The sequence below is a fragment of the Ursus maritimus genome, unplaced genomic scaffold (genome assembly GCF_017311325.1).
Source record: "Ursus maritimus isolate PB19 unplaced genomic scaffold, ASM1731132v1 scaffold_17, whole genome shotgun sequence".
NCBI lineage: Eukaryota > Metazoa > Chordata > Mammalia > Carnivora > Ursidae > Ursus > Ursus maritimus.
In genome coordinates, this window is record NW_024424119.1 from 25,368,061 (window position 1) to 25,386,712 (window position 18,652).

The window sequence follows — 18,652 nt, forward strand, 5'->3', positions numbered from 1 at the left end:
CAGCTGGTCCGCACATGAACAAGGAAAGTATGTTTTTCTTTCAAAGTTTTAGTTTTTACTTATTTTTTCATAATAAAAATAAAATTTAATAGTCACTTATCCTCGTTTCTGGGTGATTTAACACAACCCCTCTTCATTTGAAAGGCTTGGTGTTCCATTGTCAGACATTCAGGAAAGCCCCATCCTGATGTGCTTTGTTTGGGCAGTTTTGTGATGAAACTGTTGTGTGGGACCACCGAACAAATCTATGCTTATGAAGTAGCCATTTCCTATGGGAACCGTGTGCACAGAACCACAAGATATGCTGCTTCCTCCCACTCTCACTGGGCAAAGCATTTCTGACTCACCAGGGTCTTCGCAGCGGTCTTAACATCCTTGTTTCTGAGGCTATAAATGATGGGGTTGAGCATGGGAGTCAGTACTCCATAGAAGAGGGAGATGAGCTTGTCCGAAACATCCTGCTTGTCTGCCCCCAGCGGGTCCTTAGATTTCGGCTTCGCATACATGAACAGAATAGTCCCATAGAAGATGACCACCACAGTGAGGTGGGCAGAGCAGGTGGAGAAGGCCTTCTTCCTCCCCTCAGCTGAGGGGATCTTCAAGATGGTGGAGAGGATGAAGATGTAGGAGACAGAGATGAACAGAACTGGGACCCCCAGGAAGATCACATTGGCCACCCCCATACTGATCACGTTGATGGAGATGTCAGCACAGGCCAACTTCAGGACAGCCAGGATCTCACAGGTAAAGTGGTTGATGACCTTGTCCCCACAGAAGGGTAATTGTACTGCAAGAGAGATCTGCACCAAGGAATTGGCTCCACCAGCCACCCAGGAGCTGACAGCCATGGGCACGTAGGCAGCCTTGCTCATGACCATAGGGTACCTCAGGGGGTTACAGATGGCCACATAGCGATCAAACGCCATCATGCCCAGAAGCACACACTCTGTGGCTCCCAAGGCAAAGGAGAGAAACATCTGCACAGCACAGGCTGAGAAGGAGATGGTTGTCCTGGGAGTGACAAAGCCATCCAGGACTAGAGGGATGGAAGAGGTTGTGTAGCAGATATCCAGGAAGGAGAGGTTCCCCAGGAAGAAGTACATGGGCGTGTGCAGGCGGGAGTCAAGAATGGTCACCAGGATGAGGACCCCGTTGCCCAGCAGGATCACCAGGTACATGGACAGGATGAGCACAAAGAACGTTTTCTCAAGCTTTGGCTGATCTGAGAGCCCCAGCAAGACAAATCCTGCCAGAATAGATTGGTTGGCCACTTCCATTTTAAATTCTCTTTTCTACCCTTAGGAAAACTGATGGCAGCAAACACATGTTTATAAGAATCAATATGTGGGGTCACAATGAGATCCTTCTAGAACTTAAAGTTAAGTTTATCCTTTGACATGCCAACGTGTAGTAGCAGCATCAAAGTCATAAAAATCATTGTCCACTGAAATTACCTTAAAAGTCAGGATATACCAAATGAAAAGCAGGAAGAGCAGACCCTGGAAACCTAACCAAACCATGATATATGACAGAACTTTAGCCAGATCGATAGTATTGACACACTTGAAGGAACGGTCTATATGGGAACCATGAAAGGGGGACCCTGAGGGTGTGCTGCACGCGTGGGTCCAGAGCACTGACTGGCTCTTCTGGCCAGCCCTGCCCGCCCATAATTGTCCCTGCAGTGTCCTTGGGGGCTTCAAGCTGTCGTACTCAGTGATGTTAACCACTGACATCACCTCACTCACTCCCCTGGCTCTAATTCTGTGTTTGTATAATAATTTTCTGACTATAATTTGGCTCCACATGGAGTCCTACATGGACAGAATGTGATGGGCAGAGGCCAGGAACATGAAGAGCTGCCTAGCGTTTACTTTGTTACTTGATGTCGGGTTTATACTTCATTTCTTGTGAGTTTGGTTGGTGATCTCCAGTCATTGTGCTGTCAATAGGGAATATCTGGCTAATAGTTCAGAGAGACCCTAATGGAAACACTTCCACATCCCTCCTCTGTAACCGTGGCCTTTGTCCACAGCACTGCAGTTCTCCAGCTCCCAGGGCTGGGGAGCAGGAACAAAATCCAAGGACAAATGTCCCTCATGCCTCCCAGCGTGAGCATCTGCGATTTTGTGACCAGGCTCTATGCTTTTGAGGCTGCTCTGTAGGCTACAACTCCCCACTCAAACCCTTCTGTATCTGAGTTGACCATTAAAGCCATGGCAATGCCGCAATAATGCTTTCTACCCCAAAGAAAAGCAGACAATTCTATGCAGCCTTGCAGAGCGGTCGCTCCAAAGAGGCATTGCACATAGGATGTACTCCAGTTGCGTAGACCAGTAAATCCAATACATTAGAGAAAACCTTAAGCCTTGGCTTCTCATGTTAAACATGAGGAAACAGAAGCTCACAAGTGCTCCCCTGTTGTACCAGAGCAGGTCTACTGAGGAGCAAAAGATCCATTATGAAATCCTGGTCATCCTTGCTTTTCCTAGGACACTCATGAAAAATAGGGATGCCACACCTTTCTCTAAGGTATCCGCCTTGTAACAGAGCTTGGGCGAGGGGGCGTCCCTGGACTTCACACACTGTGTCTGTGACTCTTACACTATTGCTGCCAGTCTGAAGCTAGCCTCATGCAATTATCAGAAGAGAGTAACTGTGGGCATTGGGAGCATTTGGGGAAAAAAAAAAGTTATGTTTTTAGAGACATCAGTACCATTGGCTGGAGACTCTCAGACTCGGCAGGAATGTTGTAACATAACTGGTTTGCCTCTTTCCCCTCCGTTGTATGAACATCTGTGAAATGCCATTTTCCCATTTCTGCTTTGAACACCCTGAGCTATGTTGTATCATTCCTTTGTCATACAGCCTTGATTGTTGGAAAGTTTTCCCTTACATTAAGCACAACTTTATTCTTCTAAGGTCATCCCCACACCATACCCCCAGCCCCGCCACCACACTGGCCTAGGCTCCCAGGACATGCCCGCTCCCTTCCCTTATAAAAGCCCTTCATAGACATGAGAGCTGTGACCAAGTCCCCACTCACAACCATCTTTTTTCCTCTCCCACCTATTTGGAGAAGTTCTGGCCAGAGAGAGAACTCGCTCTATATCCAGTATGGGGACGAGGCCATGGTGGAGTCAGGAGCTTACCTGGACAGAAGGTTTCATGGCAGGAAGGATGCTGGAAGGCTTCTGGCTTTAGAGGTGATTGCTTCAATTGCCCACCGTCACCATCCCCTGTCCAGCTCTATCTGTTGAGGCCGGGCCTGGAAACGTGCAGCCAGTTCTCTTTAGCTACCTTGGAGCTAAGTGGTTCCTTCAAATTTCACAGCAAGGTAAAGAATATTCAGGGTTGGCCATAGCCTAAGAGGCTCTCCCTGTTCCCTTTCCTGGCCTTCTCCATGTCCGGTGAGATAATAGCAAGAAGGACATCTCAAGTTGCTGTTTCCCGGTGGTCCTGACAGTCATGCCCAGCCTGCGTGCTTGGAGCAGACACACTTTGCTCTATGCCGCTTGCCCTCTCTCCATAGGCTCCGTCAAAGAACCATGGAGCAATTTAGAGTTCTGGGTGTTTGGGGCCAGTTTAATCCCAGAAGCAATTTAAAGTTTGGTGAAGGCCTCATAGGAGTTTAGGGCCTGTGTCCTATGAACCCAATTAAAGAAGTTGTAGACAACACTATGTAAATCCTAATTCTCATTATGAAGAGATGTCCCTTAGATTAGAAAATTCCCATCGTCTCCTTGCCAACCTTCCCAGAAGTAGAGGAGATGACTAAGTTCTGACTGTGCTTTTACCACAATGGTATCTGCTAGAGGGGGCCTGCGCTTGTCTTTGCAAGGCTAACTGTCCAAACAAGAGGTGGAAGCTATGCCTAGGCCCTGGCAGACACACCGGGCATCCTCATGCCCCACGAGCTGAGCCCCACTTCTGTCCCTCGGCACTCGTCCAGGGCTGACAAGCTCTAGCCCTTGCCCTCAAAGACAGGAAGCAACAGACATGTACCACAGGCCAGCACCAGGCACTAGAAAGAGGGCAGAAATGACAAGGGTGGCACCTCTGATTTCCAGAAAGTTCCCAGTGACAGCTACGGTCTGAGAGATGATTTCCCGGTGCCTCTAAGCCGTATGGGAGCCCAGAGTAGACAAGAGTCAGAGGACGGAAGTCAAGGCAGTTTAGGTCCCAACTAGGAAGCAACTCTTCCTGCGTCCTGCCATGCTATAGTAACTCAGGGAGCAAGGATTACGGATTGCAGCAGAGGGCACGAGGGCAGAAGAGAACTCTGGGCTTGGTGAGAGAACAACAACATTCAGCCTTAGAAGCAGGTCTGGAGTCACAGGCCAGGCAGGGAACGAGGTAACTAGCATTTTCCTAAGAGCTTCTATTAGTTAGAGATCTTTGGTGATGGGGAACGGAGAATCCTTCAGGAACCTCAACTGGGGTCCAGGAGGTGAGAGTCAGGCAGCATGGAGCTTGGCAATGCCTGCTCAGCAGGGCCAGAGGACAGGAATTTTCCCTTAGAAGTTGATGAGGGGGAAGGCAGGGAGGAGGTAGGGGAGCCTTGGATTGAAGCCTAATCTATCAAAAGCAACTGCTAAAGACTTATCTGGAGGCTGAATTTGCTAATGAAAGACCTTGGGTGGCACCTGGGTGGCGCAGTCATTAAGCGTCTGCCTTCAGCTCAGGGCGTGATCCCAGCGTTCTGGGATCGAGCCCCACATCAGGCTCTTCCGCTAGGAGCCTGCTTCTTCCTCTCCCACTCCCCCTGCTTGTGTTCCCTCTCTCGCTGGCTGTCTCTCTCTCTGTCAAATAAATAAATAAAATCTTAAAAAAAAAAAAAAAAGAAAGAAAGACCTTGGGTACTAATTCTCCCTTGGTAAGAAGATGGAATTTGGTATCGGGGTTCATTGTATATCCCCAACATCCGGGTAGACATCATGGTCCATGTTACCACGGGGGAAATGCACAAAGATCTCATTACAGAGTGTGGGTTCAGCCCCTCTCCACCAATGGTGTCATTTTCACGAAGACTGAGGAGAAGCAGCCCTGGAGCCCCCTGGCTGGGGATCTCTATAACCCACAGACCACCGCAGGCTTCAGGCTAGGGACTGGCGTGTTTGGATTTTCTCTTAAGAGAAAGTTTCACCCTCACGTCCTCACTTAGACCTTCTCCAGAAGTCTACAAGCCACATACCACATCTCTGTGAGCACAAGGAGTGCGGGGGGAGAAGAGAATGTTGAGAGGAAGTTGGGGAGAGACGTCTGTGTGTCTTCTTTAGCACCTGTACGCTAAGTACATTTTTAGGCACTGAAGACAAATACATCTGGAACTATCGGGTCCATCTCAAGACTGCCCCCCTCACCTGGACATTCTTACTTTAGAAGGTCCCACCCCAATCATGTCAAAATGCACCTGCATCCCACTTGAAGTATAATTTTGTGGTATTTTATAATGATGTTTCTACTTCTGTTCTTTAAATTATTTGGCCTACAAGTGACTCTGTTTATAATTCTATGACTTCTCAAAAATAAGCATAAAAACTCTGGGGATTCTTGCAAAGTGAAAGTAACTACAGATTGTTCTAAAATAATGGGGCGCCTGGGTGGCATGGTCAGTTAAGCATCTGACTCTAGGTTTTGACTCAGGTCCTAATCTCAGGGTCGTGAGATTGAGCCCCACCTCAGGCTCTGGGCTCATCATGGAGTCTGCTTGGGACTCTTTCTCCATCTCCATCTGCCCCTCCCCCACCCCGTGCTCTTGCTCTCTCTCTTTCTCTGTAAAATAAATAAATCTTTAAAATACAATCACTTACCAATTACTGAGGTTGACATAATGCTCCCCTTTTAAGGCATGTAAATAAACAACTATTAAGATTTTTTAAGGGTTTTTGTTTGTTGGTTTTGTAGTTAAGAGCCAACATGTTCTCCGGACCTCAAACACCTTTGTACCTGGCGAACACCCCATAGAGCTGACTACAGCACCCTCATGCGCAGGGGGTCAAACGGCTCTGCTGACTCTGCTCGGGAGTAAAGACACTGGTACAGTAAATACATATTAAGATCCATTTATAGGAATTTAACTTAGCAAATCATTTTTGGGGAATAATTTTTTCCTTGAACAAAAGGAATTCACCCAGTTACTATCCTTGGCAACCAGGGTGCAGGAGACACCTGAGAAGGACGTGGGCCAGTCACACGCACAGCTCACTCAGCCAGTGCTGAGATGTGACAATTGTTCTCTGTTGCAGGTAAACTTTCCCAGGAAAAATCTGCTGGGGAGATTTTCACGCAGGATGTTTACTGGGGAGAGCTCTTATGGGGTGGAGGTGAAAGAAGGAGGACTGAGCTCAGAGGGCAGACTTGAACTGCCCATAACTCTCATGGGCCAAGGGCAAGCCAGCACAGGAACTCAACTGAATTCTGTCTGCTACCAACACTCCCAACAGCTGGGGAAAGAGGAGCTTCAGTCCTGGGTGGGGTGGGAGTGGGGTCTGGGTGACACACCCACCACAGCATCCACTACACACCTGTAACCAATACTTCTCAAGGTTTAATGTGCATATGAATCCCCTGAGGGATCTCGTTAACGTGTCGATTCCGATTCAGTAGGTCTGGAACTGGCCCCGAGATTCTGCATGTGTAAAAAGCTCCAGGTGATGCTAGCTACCACACTTTGAGCAGCATGGCTCTGAACTCACTTTGCCCCTCACCTAGTATTAATATGCACTGAATTTCTCAAGTGAATCAGTGTGGGTCACGACATATCCCACTGTCACTGGGTGAAGTGCTTCCGAGCCACCAGGTACCTCACAGCGCTCTTAACATCCTTGTTCCTCAGGCTGTAGATGATGGGGTTGAGCATGGGAGTCAGAAGTCCATAGAAGAGGGAGATGAGCTTGTCCGAAACATCCTGCTTGTCTGCCCCCAGCGGGTCCTTAGATTTCGGCTTCGCATACATGAACAGAATAGTCCCATAGAAGATGACCACCACAGTGAGGTGGGCAGAGCAGGTGGAGAAGGCCTTCTTCCTCCCCTCAGCTGAGGGGATCTTCAAGATGGTGGAGAGGATGAAGATGTAGGAGACAGAGATGAACAGAACTGGGACCCCCAGGAAGATCACATTGGCCACCCCCATACTGATCACGTTGATGGAAATGTCAGCACAGGCCAACTTCAGGACAGCCAGGATCTCACAGATGAAGTGGTTGATGACATTGTCCCCACAGAAGAGTAATTGTACTGCAAGAGAGATCTGCACCAAGGAATTGACTCCACCAGCCACCCAGGAGCTGACAGCCATGGGCATGTAGGCAGCCTTGCTCATGACCACAGGGTACCTCAGGGGGTTACAGATGGCCACATAGCGATCAAACGCCATCATGCCCAGAAGCACACACTCTGTGGCTCCCATGGCAAAGGAGAGAAACATCTGCACAGCACAGGCGGAGAAGGAGATGGTTTTCCTGGGAGTGAGGAAGCCATCCAGGACTAGAGGGACTGAGGAGGTTGTGTAGCAGATGTCCAGGAAGGAGAGGTTCCCCAGGAAGAAGTACATGGGCGTGTGCAGGCGGGAGTCAAGGACGGTCACCAGGATGAGGACCCCGTTGCCCAGCAGGATCACCAGGTACACGGACAGGATGAGTACAAAGAACGTTTTCTCTAGTTTTGGATGGGCTGAGAGCCCCAGCAAGACAAACTCTGTCACAGCAGATTGGTTGGATGCTTCCATTTCAAACTCTCTCCTTTATCCCTAAAAATACTGAAGGCAGAAATACGTGTTGGTTTTTTTGATGGCTTGCTTGCGTCCGTACACAGGGATCACAATATGATGTCCCTAAAATTGTAAATAAACTTAAACTGTGGGATTCAACTAAAAGACCAAGCTATCTGAAGTTAGGCTGTGTATCGGTCCAAAGCATGAAATGCAGAACCTGGAAAACTAAAAAAAACGTAATAAAATAAAAGACATTTCTGTCTAGTCAATGATATTAATATACCTGAGGCAAAAATTGTATGTCTGCATATGCTGTGTGTCTTCAACACTTTACAGGGAACCTGGGGCCTCTGAATAACTCTGTCTCTGTCATATAATTGGGACCTCAAACTAGCACAGCTCAGTGACACTGGCCATTGATGTCATGTGGCCCATTCCTATGGATCTAGTTCCTCTTTGCGCGGCCAGTTTCTATTATAATTGGACTTCCAGCACAGTCTTATAGAAAGAGAAGGTACTGGCTTGAAAACATAAAGTTACTTATATCTTGAATAGTTTGATTTCTTATACAGTATCTGGTTTACACTTCAGTATTCTGTGAGTTTAGTGAGTGTAAATCAGTTTATCTGATCTTAGCCCTCTTCTCTGAAAAATCTGACCAAATTGAATTTCTGGAGCCTACCCCATGGAACTCCCACCGAAGTCTCCAGAAGCCTGAAGAGCAGGCCTTGTGTGTTGCCTTCTGTGACCACAGCTGACCTGTCTGCGCCTCTGCTTCTCTGGAAGTTGGGCCCAAGGAATAAAATCGTACCTGATGGTCAAAGGCCATTCATAATTCACATCCTTAGGGTAGGTTGAGTGGGGCCTTGAATCACATGCCTTCCAGTGCCACTTAGATGCTTTGCAGACTTCGTCACATGTAAATCTACTCAGCTTCCCAGAAGCTTCCAACGCCACGCTGAAGATCATCACAATTTTACTTCTACGAGATTAGGAACACCAGATGTCTTCAGGGTCTGCAGCAGGGCGCCCAGAACGGCGTGACTGCCGGTTAAAAATACAGATTGCTGGGTCCTACATTTGTACATGATCTTAGAGATTAGTTTCTTGTTTGCTTGCTTTTTAAAGAAATGCTCCTCATGTATTCTGATCCACACCAGTCTCGGGAATCACCGACCTCTTAGTTTAAAGGTGGAGGAACTGAGGTCTGGAGAGAGGTTTGTGAATTGCACGTGGCCCTGAAGAAGGGGTGCTTTTTCGAATTGGTAATGACACAACGCTCAGAAGAGCTTATCTCGGGATATGTGGAATTAAAGGACAGAGAATCGTTTTTAGAGAAAGGTTCCGTTAGTACCAGGGAGTACAGAATTTGAGGCTTGGCAGAATCTTCAGCTATTAAACCAGTCCAGTCCCCTTGTCTAACCCACCTGTTACAGAGATCCTCTCTTCAGGAAGTGATTTCTCTGCCTCTGCTTCAACACTGAAACAACATATTGTTGTCAGGAAGCTGGGCTGTTGATATCTGCCCTTTTTCTCACTTCTTCCTTCCTCCACTGGCCCTAAGACTCCTCTGGGCTCATGCAAAACAGACCTGCTCCCTGGCCACAGAGCTTTGGAAATAGTTGTCTTGTCCCCCAGCCCAGTCCTCCCCCCACCCCACCCCCACCACCACCCTGCACAACACTCTGCATCAGCCTCTTTTCTTCCTTCCCAGCTGGCGAAGAGCTGGCCATAGACATCCCCTGGCACTTACCCAGCATGGGGTGACGTCTAGGCTGGATCAGCGGCTCGCAGGAAGGGAGGCCCGGAGTGGGGAGGCTGCCAGTTTACAGGAGCAAGGAGAAATGACTGTCTCTGGTGTCACCTGCCTATCTGGGTGCTACCAAAGCCATAACCAAGCAGGCCATACAGACCTTATCTCTCAGAGCTGCTCCAGCAACAAGGATACACGTTCTTAACATGGGCACATTGTTAACTGTCGTCTGACTTCCTGGGGTCTCTAAATGACCCTGGGTATAGAGGGGTCCAAAGTGCAGCCACAAGTCACGGCCCATAGAAGCCCCAGCTACTCACAGTGCCTTTGCCTGACCTTGGGGTTCAGTGAGACAAGGAGACAAAGGCTGACTCTCAAGGCTGAGACCCAGCCAGGAGCCTCAGCCCAGAGGAGGCTGTATCCCAGGGTGGGTTGGCAAGCCATGCCTGGCTCCTGGGCCCAGCACCCTCTTCTCTGTGCTCCACACTTTCTCTAGAGGGCCCCATGATGACTCTCTCAGGAATTAAGGCTGGGTTGCTTTGGGGCCAGGCCTTATCCCAGAAGCAATTTAAAGTTTGGAGAGAGGCTCAGAATTTAGACTTCACTCCCACAGACCCAATTAGGCAATGTTGTGAAGTCTACCCAATGCCCCCCTCTCACTACAAGGAAATCTCAGCTTAGAACATTCTCTGGCCAGGTAATCAGAGTTTCCCTGGGTTTGGATCACAACAATGGGTCCAAGACGCTCTCTCATTGCCCTCAGAGAGCCTGGAAGGAAGAAGAGCTGGGCCTCCGTGATTCAAATATTCCAGGAACTTTGAGCCAAACAGATTCCCTGCCAACCAGGCACCTCCTCTCCTCCACTCAGTGACCCATGACCCGGCGTTCATTCTCTCTCTCTCTCTGTCTATCTCAACAACCACTCTGAACAACTGCTATGAACACGTCATACGTACCAAGCCTTGTGCCAAGTACCAAAGAGTAGAAATGGGGGACATGATGACCAGGAATGGGTCTTTGTCTTCAGAGAATGCTGGCATAGCAGAAATATCTAGAGAGCGAGGCATGACTGAGGGCCACTAAGCCGTCCAGGGGGCTGTGCACAGGAGGGCTATGCGGAACTTACCTAGGATGAAAATAACAAGGGTGGGGGAGAGAGGGGCCCAGGGAGACATTCAGGAGGAGGAAATGATAGGATTTAGAGGTCGATCTGGGAGAGAGGCAGGAGAGAGAAAAATCAACAGTGGCTCAAATCCCAGATCTTGGGAACCGGCCAGTGACGTGGAGGAGAGCCTGTCCGGGCTGGTAGGGATTGGGTGGCTGCAGCGTTATTTCCGACATTTCAGTGTACAGTTTTTGTACCTCTTTTGTCCCCAGCTCATTGGTTACTAGTAATAAAGATGCGACTAAGAAATAGTTCCTGTGATTGAGGAGTTTATGGATTATTGGATTTGTTATATTTGAGATGATGATGAGATGTCGATATTAAGAAGAGTTACCATCAATTTATAACTATTTCTTTAACCTTGTCTTACCTGATGCTCCGCAAGATCCCTTGAGGTAAGTGTGAGGGACACTTGGATGTGAGCAGGTGGGGGACCCTCCATCGCTGGGCTCCAGCCTTGGATTCATGATGTCTAACATCTTTGACCTCTGCCCCCGAACTTCTGGGAGCCTGTCCCTCTTTCACTCTTGGTTTTAGGCTGAGGGGATGTTATAGGGTTTGTGTACGTGGGCCTTATGGTTGGACAGGCACTGGAATGTCAATCTGGGTGGCTCCCACTGGCCCCTCTGTGGCAGAGCTCTGTGTCCCCCACCTCTAGGGCTCTACCACGTGGGAGACTCAACCACTCTGGACTTACTCCAGCTGGGACTAATTGCCCCCGACTCTCTTCCCTCTGACTCGACTTCAGCTTACCACGGCTCTGGCTTCTTCTCAGGCCTAACCACCTGCGTTACTGTGGTTTCTCCTTCCTCTCCTTCCTCCTTACACCAGCTGCTGACTGCAGCCTGGTCTTTTGAGTTCAAGCTCCTGAGAGACAGATCTAAAGGGTTTGGTTAGTCGTCATCTAGTATAGGCCACCAGAGAGCTCGCACGTTAACTACCCTAGAACTGGTGTCCACCTGGTCTAGTCAGGTGAGTCCTGAGGCCTAAGTGCTCCATGGTACAAAGCATGGAAACAATGTGAGGATGTGAGGGGCAGGAGAACATGGGTATATCCAGTAAGTGAGGCTTGCTGGCATGAAGCAGCGAATCAGACAAATATTGTTTAGATAATCCAACATTCGGACTTCAAAAATTATACACTTGTATCTCCACTTAGTGCTTGCCGCATGAGTGGTCTTCTTTCCATGAACAGGCAAAGCCTTGGCCCTCTCACCTACCATGGAGACAACTTCTCCCTCCTGCCTCTTCCCTTTTCCCTCTTTAGGGGAAGTTCTGTTTCTCTGACCTTATAGCACCTGATTCCGGTCCTGGTTTTATCTCAAAATGGTGGTGGTTCTTTTTTGCCTTCACAGAGAATGTGCTAGAATAATTCCTGAAAGAATCTCAAAGTGTTTTTGAGTAAGATTGAAAAGTTTTGACGAGTGATCTGGTCACAAGCCTTGTGAATTCCATGGGATGTCATGTCCACATTTGTCCCCAGGAAGCCACAATAAGCAGATATCTCCCTAGAAAATGCTGGAGTTGCTGGGATTTGGACTACCACGTTGGTCAACTCCACTCATCTTTGGCAAACTCACATTAACACGCACCCAAACACATGGAATAAGGGTATTTCTGACACACAAAGCTTTGTCTTGGCCAATTAAAACCCAAATATTCCCTGGCTGGTCTGACTAGAGTTTCCCTAGGCAGTGAGGAGAAATGAAGAGAGACATTTTCAGCAATACTTCTAATCTCAATGCCCTGGGATCCCACACACGGAGTTAATAAGAGGTCTAGCTCAGTGCTCCTCAAGTGAGACTACAGACAGCACTGGCATCACCTGGCAACTTGTTAATGATGCAGATTCCTGGGCCCCTCCCTGGACCTACAGAATCAATCTCTGCCAGTGTGTGCCAAATCTCTATTTGTGTGGTCTGTGTTTTTCTAATTTCTGTTTAACAAGTCCTCTGGGTGATTCTGATGCATGCTAATGTCTGAGCAGCACGGGTCCATCTAGACTTTTCCTAGAATTGGAATCTAAGAGGAGGGAGGGATTTCTTGTGAACGATCAGAGCAGCTGCCTAGAATTCCTCTGTTCTGGAGTCAGTGCTCTTTCAGGCTTGTTTGCCCCTAACTCCTGACCCTTCACCCCCTGCGGACCCCCTCTGGGTCACTGTTCTCTGGGGTCTTTCTATCCTGGAGATTCACTTTCTCAGAGGGTTCTCACAGTAGTGTAGTGGGACGTTAGCGGCCCAGAGGTAAAGGAAATCCTGTAGCTACTCTGAATTTGCATTTCCGGGACTGCCAACCATCTCTTACGGTAGTACAGTCGCAGTTGTATCCAGAGACGGCAGAGCAGTGCCAGCAAGCCCAGGGCTCCAGCCACTCTAGATGTTTAGTCGGCGGGTCTCCAGCGCAGACATCTCTCCCATCTCTACCAAACACCTATACCCCAAAATGAATTCATCTTCTCTCCTAAAACCAGCAACTCGGTCAGTCTTCTCTACTTCAGTGCTGTCACCATCATCCACCCATCATCTGAGCTGGAAATAGTGACTCTACCTTCTTTCCTGCCTGCTATATGCATCCAAGCTCTAGTATTGTATTTTGTATCCACCAAACATTTCTTGAACCTCTCTCTTCATCCCCCCATCCCTTCTCAGTTAACGTCCTTATCTTCACTTGCCTTTTAGTGTTTTCCTGTCTGTTTAGTTCTGTCCTCCTGCCCCCAATCTTCCCCCACACAGTGTCCAGAAGGATCAACCTCAGATGTAAATTTGACCACATCAGACCTTTACTTAAACTCCCTAAATGCCTCTGTAGCCCTTACAGGAGTAAGTCCTAACTTCTCAGGATGCCCCCAAAGACCAACTAGAGTCCAGTCCTGCCTTCCTTCCCATCAGCAGCACCTGCCCTTGTGCCCCAGCAATACTGCACTGCTGGCCACCCTGGGGCTCCTTCTCATTCTGTATCTTTGTTTATGCAGCTGCTTCTTCCTGGAATGATTCCCACTCCCCTTTGTCAGGTCAGTTGCCACTCATGCACTCCAGGGGTGTTCTGGTCAAGGTTTAACAGCAGGATCTCCAGGTCAAAAAGCCCTGGTCTGGAGCATTTGCTGATTTCTGTGGTGTAAACACTCCCACGATGGCCAATTTCAAGCAACCAACAAAGTCACTGAATGGGAGTTGGGAAGAAATGTACACAAGTGGCAAACAGCTCCAGCACAGGATGGGCTGTGGATCATCCCCCTCATCCCAGGAGTCTGACCCCTGCCTCCCTCTGGGGCCTCCCAGCATCTGGGCATTCTCTTCCCCGCCTACTGCACTTCCTCCCTTGGCCATTTCTTTCCATGTTCCCCTCTTGCCACTAGAGGGCGCAGTCCAGGAGGCGGAGACCGCGGTTGCTAGGCACATCTCTGCCTTCCGTGCTCACACTCCGTGATTGTTGGCCGAATAAAAAATGTGCCCATCCTGTGGACCCACCCCTGCTCTTGGCCACAGTCTGTCATTGACTTCCAGGAGGTTTCAGAGCACATGCACACATGACAGGAAGTGGAAAGGATAGTGATTTAAATGGAGGCTGGGTGAGGATTGAGGAAGAATGCAGCAGGTTGCTTCAAGGGGCCTAATTCAACAAGTTGAAAATTTAAACGGAAAGTATAAATCTTCCACTCAGGGGGCGTCTGGGCGGCTCAGTCAGTTAAGGTCTGTCTTCGGCTCAGGTCATGATCCCAGGGTCCTGGGACTAAGCCCCACATCAGGGCCTCCCTGCTCAGGGGGAGCCTCCTTCTCCCTCTGTCCCTGCCCCTGCTCGCAAACTCTCTCTCCCTCCCTCTCTTTCTCTCTAATAAGTAAATACAATCTCTTAAAAAAAAAAAAAAGTCTTCAACTCAGACTCCTAAAACCACTGCATAAGCACAGACTTGGGGTGACGGGGCTTGGCCAGAGCACAGGAGAAAAGACTTGGGAGTCAGGATGAGTCCTGGAATCACTGCCCAGCAGGCTGTAGGACTGTCTTAACAGGATTATGGTGCTCAGAGGGAAGAAGGGGGGGGAGGGCGGGAAGCAAGCAGGCAACAAACTTCCTCCAGTGCCTTCAGCATAATTGGATCTTGGGGATGTTATCCCAGAAGGATACAAAGTTTCTAAACTGGGTACCGCTCACTTTCCAAACTTTAAATGACTTCAGGGACTAAAATGGTCCCAAAGAACATGCTAGAATTTAAATTATCTCCTAAATGCGATGGCCAGTCCTTTGGAGACTGTGCCCTGAGCACAGGAGGCAGGTGGAGGGGAGAGGACCGGCTGGACCCCTCACCTTCCTTGTCACACGTTCTGAGCCCTCACCCTGGCACTTCAGACCCAGTGTTGCTACTTATGACCTGTGGCCTCTTCCCAACCCTTAGGAAACGAATGGATCAGTTGTGTTCACCATGTTTCTGATCCAGGTAAGTGCAGGTTTTGATCATATCAAAATTTTCATTAGCAAGCTACATTTCTGTCGTCAGACTTGATTGTAGTGGAAGGGGAGAAGCCCCTTCATTGGTATGGTGTTATTCTCATGGACTCACGTAGACCCAGCAAACTGCAACAGTCTCTAAGAGAGATCATCTGGCCTCAGCCCAGTTCATACAGAGGGGGCAGGACTCGCCCAGGACCACACAGCTCATAGTCTTTTCTGTAGTTAAGAATCCAAAGTGCAGTAATAATAATGAGCCATGTTTCTGGGTCTGGTGATAATGGCATAAAGGGAATATTTTCTTCACATGATCCAGGTTCTTGGGAGAGGACTGGCCAACTCAGGGACCGATTTACTGCCCCAGGACGGACGTCACAAGTAGTAGTGTGTCCTGGGCACCGGAGCCAGCCCCAGGCTGGGGGCCATTCTCAGTACTGAGCAACCTTGTCAATTCCTGGATGGTCCGTTTGCCTCAAAGAGATAGATCAATGCTTTTAAGATGCTAGGAGAAAAAGGGAGATCGACTCTTGTTTATCTTCATGTTGAAGCCAAGTGATTTGTAGGTATTTGGAGGCCTGCAACTTGGAAGAGGGATTAAAGTTGCAAAGGAGCAGATTTCAGCTCAGTCCAGGGTGAAAGTACTTCAAAGCGAATGAGCCTCGTCAGGAGGTGCAGTGCCCCACGTCACTGGGGGAGCCGGGCGCAGGCTGGAGGACCAGGACAAGGTGGAAGGGGCTGTCTGCGTTGGAAAGGGGGCACGTTGCTAGCTAAATCCTAAGGCCCACTGTCAGCATTAGCGTGATTATTGTGGTTGCCGCTACTACTGATGTGCTTACTCGTTGGCATGACTATTTGCATGACTATCTTCACCACTAGATTTTGAGCTCTTTGAGGTCATGGGCTGTGCCTTTCATTGTTGGGCTCCCACCCCCCAGAATGATGCCCGGCCCAGAGCACGTGCTCAATAAACGTCTGTGACCCTGAGCTGAATTTTGATGGCACTTACTTGCTCACAGCTCCAATGCTAAGAACCAATGGAAGAGTGTCTCAGAGCTCCCCAGGCAGATGTGCCCTGCGTAACTGAGGAAGGGGCTGGATTGCTGAGAGCACTTGGCGAGCTGGATGGAAAGTTCATGAATGTTTTAGATACGGAACAGGTAAAACGGAATGCCCAACACCCTCAATGTTGCCTACAAGTTTGTTCTTTTTTAACTGGTCCAGAATCAGTCCCAGTTTGGGGAGCTCTTAGAAGTCTGAGGAGAGATTCAAGCTTTCCAGAAAGAAGAGCTGGCAGAGTGGGACTCGGGGCTTTGTGAACAGTCTCAGGGAGAAGGGACATTCAGTCAGAATTCCCCATAGTGTGGCCACGGTGCACAAGAGGCCCATTTGCTGCCCCAAACGCACCAGAGGATCAACAGGTTGTTAGGACCTCGGCGCTGCGGCCCGAGCGGATTCTCCCAGCAGGCGGCACCAGGGCAGACGGGCAGTCGGCTCCCCTTGGTCCCAAGAAAAGCGATGCTTGATTCTCTGTTGGTTTTCATTTATGCCGTCTTGACTCCTGCATGCCTTATTCTTTTTTTAATGTGTGCCAGATGGTGTCTTTGCACAATTCTTTATGGAAGTGATTTAGAAGACTGGGGCGACGTTACTTTCCTTCAGCATGGGTTTATATTTGCTTCTGATTTGGGAAGCACCAAAAATCGGGGACCACCTCAAACCAATTTCAGGGCTTGTGCAGAGTAGAAGCCGATCTACAACGCCTGTAAAAAAAAGGGTCTCCTTCTGATTCTGACTCTTTGGGGCTGCCCTTGGGGATCCCCTACCAAAGGGAGGAAGTTGACTGAGAGGCCCTTCACAGTGAGCCTTGCACTTCAAACCCTGTCCCCCACCTTCAGAAGGCCGTCCGCAGTGCTTCCTAGCTTCTCAGTAGCTACCTCGAGATGCTGCACGTGCCTCCATTGACTCATGGCCTCAAATGCTGGACTTCTCTGAATTCCCGATTCCCAGAATTCCATGATTCCCAGAATCATGACCCTATGATCCTTTACTGTCTTACAACCTCACCAATGCTGTATACGGATGTTTTATGTGGTTGTGTAGGGTTTTTTTTTTTTTTTTAATTGTCATATGCAGGAGAGTTAGTCCAATTTAACGCTTCTTTCTTACTGGAAGCAGAAGTTAAATATTATTCTCTACTACATTTTCCCTAGAATCCTATAGAGATGACCAAATTGTCAGAGCTATTGTCCAGTTGCTCAGCAGGGTGGGGATTTTTGCCCCGCTGCCCAGGCACTTTTGGAGTCAGAGAATGCTGAAATTGACAGCAGAGTTCCCGCAGGTGACAGAGCAGCCGCACCATGGACAGCCGTACCAATCAGACCTCCCCTGTGGGGGGGTTCATCCTCCTGGGACTCTCAGCCCACCCAAGGCTGGAGAAAACATTCTTTGTGCTCATCCTGTCCGTGTACCTGGTGATCCTGCTGGGCAACGGGGTCCTCATCCTGGTGACTGTCCTTGACTCCCGCCTGCACACGCCCATGTACTTCTTTCTGGGGAACCTCTCCTTCCTGGACATCTGCTACACAACCTCATCAGTCCCCCTCATTCTTGACAGCTTCCTGACCCCCAGGAAAACCATACCCTTCTCAGCCTGTGCCGTGCAGATGTTTCTCTCCTTTGCCATGGGAGCCACAGAGTGTGTGCTTCTGGGCATGATGGCATTTGATCGCTATGTGGCCATCTGTAACCCCCTGAGGTACCCTGTGGTCATGAGCAAGGCTGCCTACGTGCCCATGGCTGTCGGCTCCTGGGCAGCTGGTATCACCAACTCTGTAGTTCAGACGTCCCAGGCTATGAGACTGCCCTTCTGTGGGGACAATGTCATCAACCACTTCACCTGTGAGATCCTGGCTGTCCTGAAGTTGGCCTGTGCTGACATCTCCATCAATGTGATCAGCATGGTCGTGGCCAATGTGATCTTCCTGGGGGTCCCAGTTCTGTTCATCTCTGTCTCTTATGTGTTCATCATTGCTACCATCCTGAGGATCCCCTCAGCTGAGGGGAGGAAAAAAGCCTTCTCCACCTGCTCCGCCCACCTCACAGTGGTGGTCGTCTTCTATGGGACCATCCTCTTCATGTATGGGAAACCCAAATCCAAGGACCCCCTCGGGGCAGACAAGCAGGACCTTTCAGACAAGCTCACCTCCCTCTTCTATGGGGTGGTGACCCCCATGCTCAACCCCATCATCTACAGCCTCAGGAACAAGGACGTGAAGGCTGCTGTGAGGAACCTGGTACGTCAATAACACCTGAGTGACTGTCAATGATTTCCAGGCTGCCAGAATGCAAGACCTCCAAACTCCTCATTGTATTCATGGGGAAATGGTGACCCAGTATAGAGAAGGGAGTTTCCTAAGGTCCATGCTGTAGACCATGGGACTAAGACTAAAAAGTAAACTGGTTCTCTATCTACCCACCCATTGTTCCATAGTTAATGGAAGCTTCTGTCTATGACCCTAGAAGGAAAGAGCCTTCATATTTCTAGAAATGTTAGCTAGTTGTTGGCTTTGTGCACAAC

General features: G+C 49.1%; 3 protein-coding genes across 3 annotated transcripts; 1 reads left to right on the forward strand and 2 right to left on the reverse strand.

Annotated features, from left to right (window-relative positions):
- Positions 1 to 320: 320 nt before the first annotated feature.
- Positions 321 to 2,118, reverse strand: LOC103678612 (olfactory receptor 13C7-like). The gene has a single exon (XM_008708004.2). It carries the CDS (start codon positions 1,275 to 1,277, stop codon positions 321 to 323), a length of 957 nt encoding a protein of 318 aa, XP_008706226.2. The 5' UTR covers positions 1,278 to 2,118.
- A 4,654-nt stretch (positions 2,119 to 6,772) lies between these two features.
- On the reverse strand, positions 6,773 to 7,807 carry LOC103678466 (olfactory receptor 13C7-like). Its single transcript, XM_008707814.1, has one exon. It carries the CDS (start codon positions 7,727 to 7,729, stop codon positions 6,773 to 6,775), a length of 957 nt encoding a protein of 318 aa, XP_008706036.1. The 5' UTR covers positions 7,730 to 7,807.
- A 9,566-nt stretch (positions 7,808 to 17,373) lies between these two features.
- Positions 17,374 to 18,380, forward strand: LOC103678613 (olfactory receptor 13C7-like). Its single transcript, XM_040631398.1, has one exon. The coding sequence runs from the start codon at positions 17,433 to 17,435 to the stop codon at positions 18,378 to 18,380; it is 948 nt and encodes a 315-aa protein (XP_040487332.1). The 5' UTR covers positions 17,374 to 17,432.
- The last annotated feature ends 272 nt before the right edge of the window (positions 18,381 to 18,652 follow it).

Coding starts and splice junctions, on each gene's coding strand:
- LOC103678612 (XM_008708004.2), bottom strand. CDS start 1,277: ATGGAAGTGGCCAACCAATCTATTCTGGCAGGATTTGTCTTGCTGGGG.
- LOC103678466 (XM_008707814.1), bottom strand. CDS start 7,729: ATGGAAGCATCCAACCAATCTGCTGTGACAGAGTTTGTCTTGCTGGGG.
- LOC103678613 (XM_040631398.1), top strand. CDS start 17,433: ATGGACAGCCGTACCAATCAGACCTCCCCTGTGGGGGGGTTCATCCTC.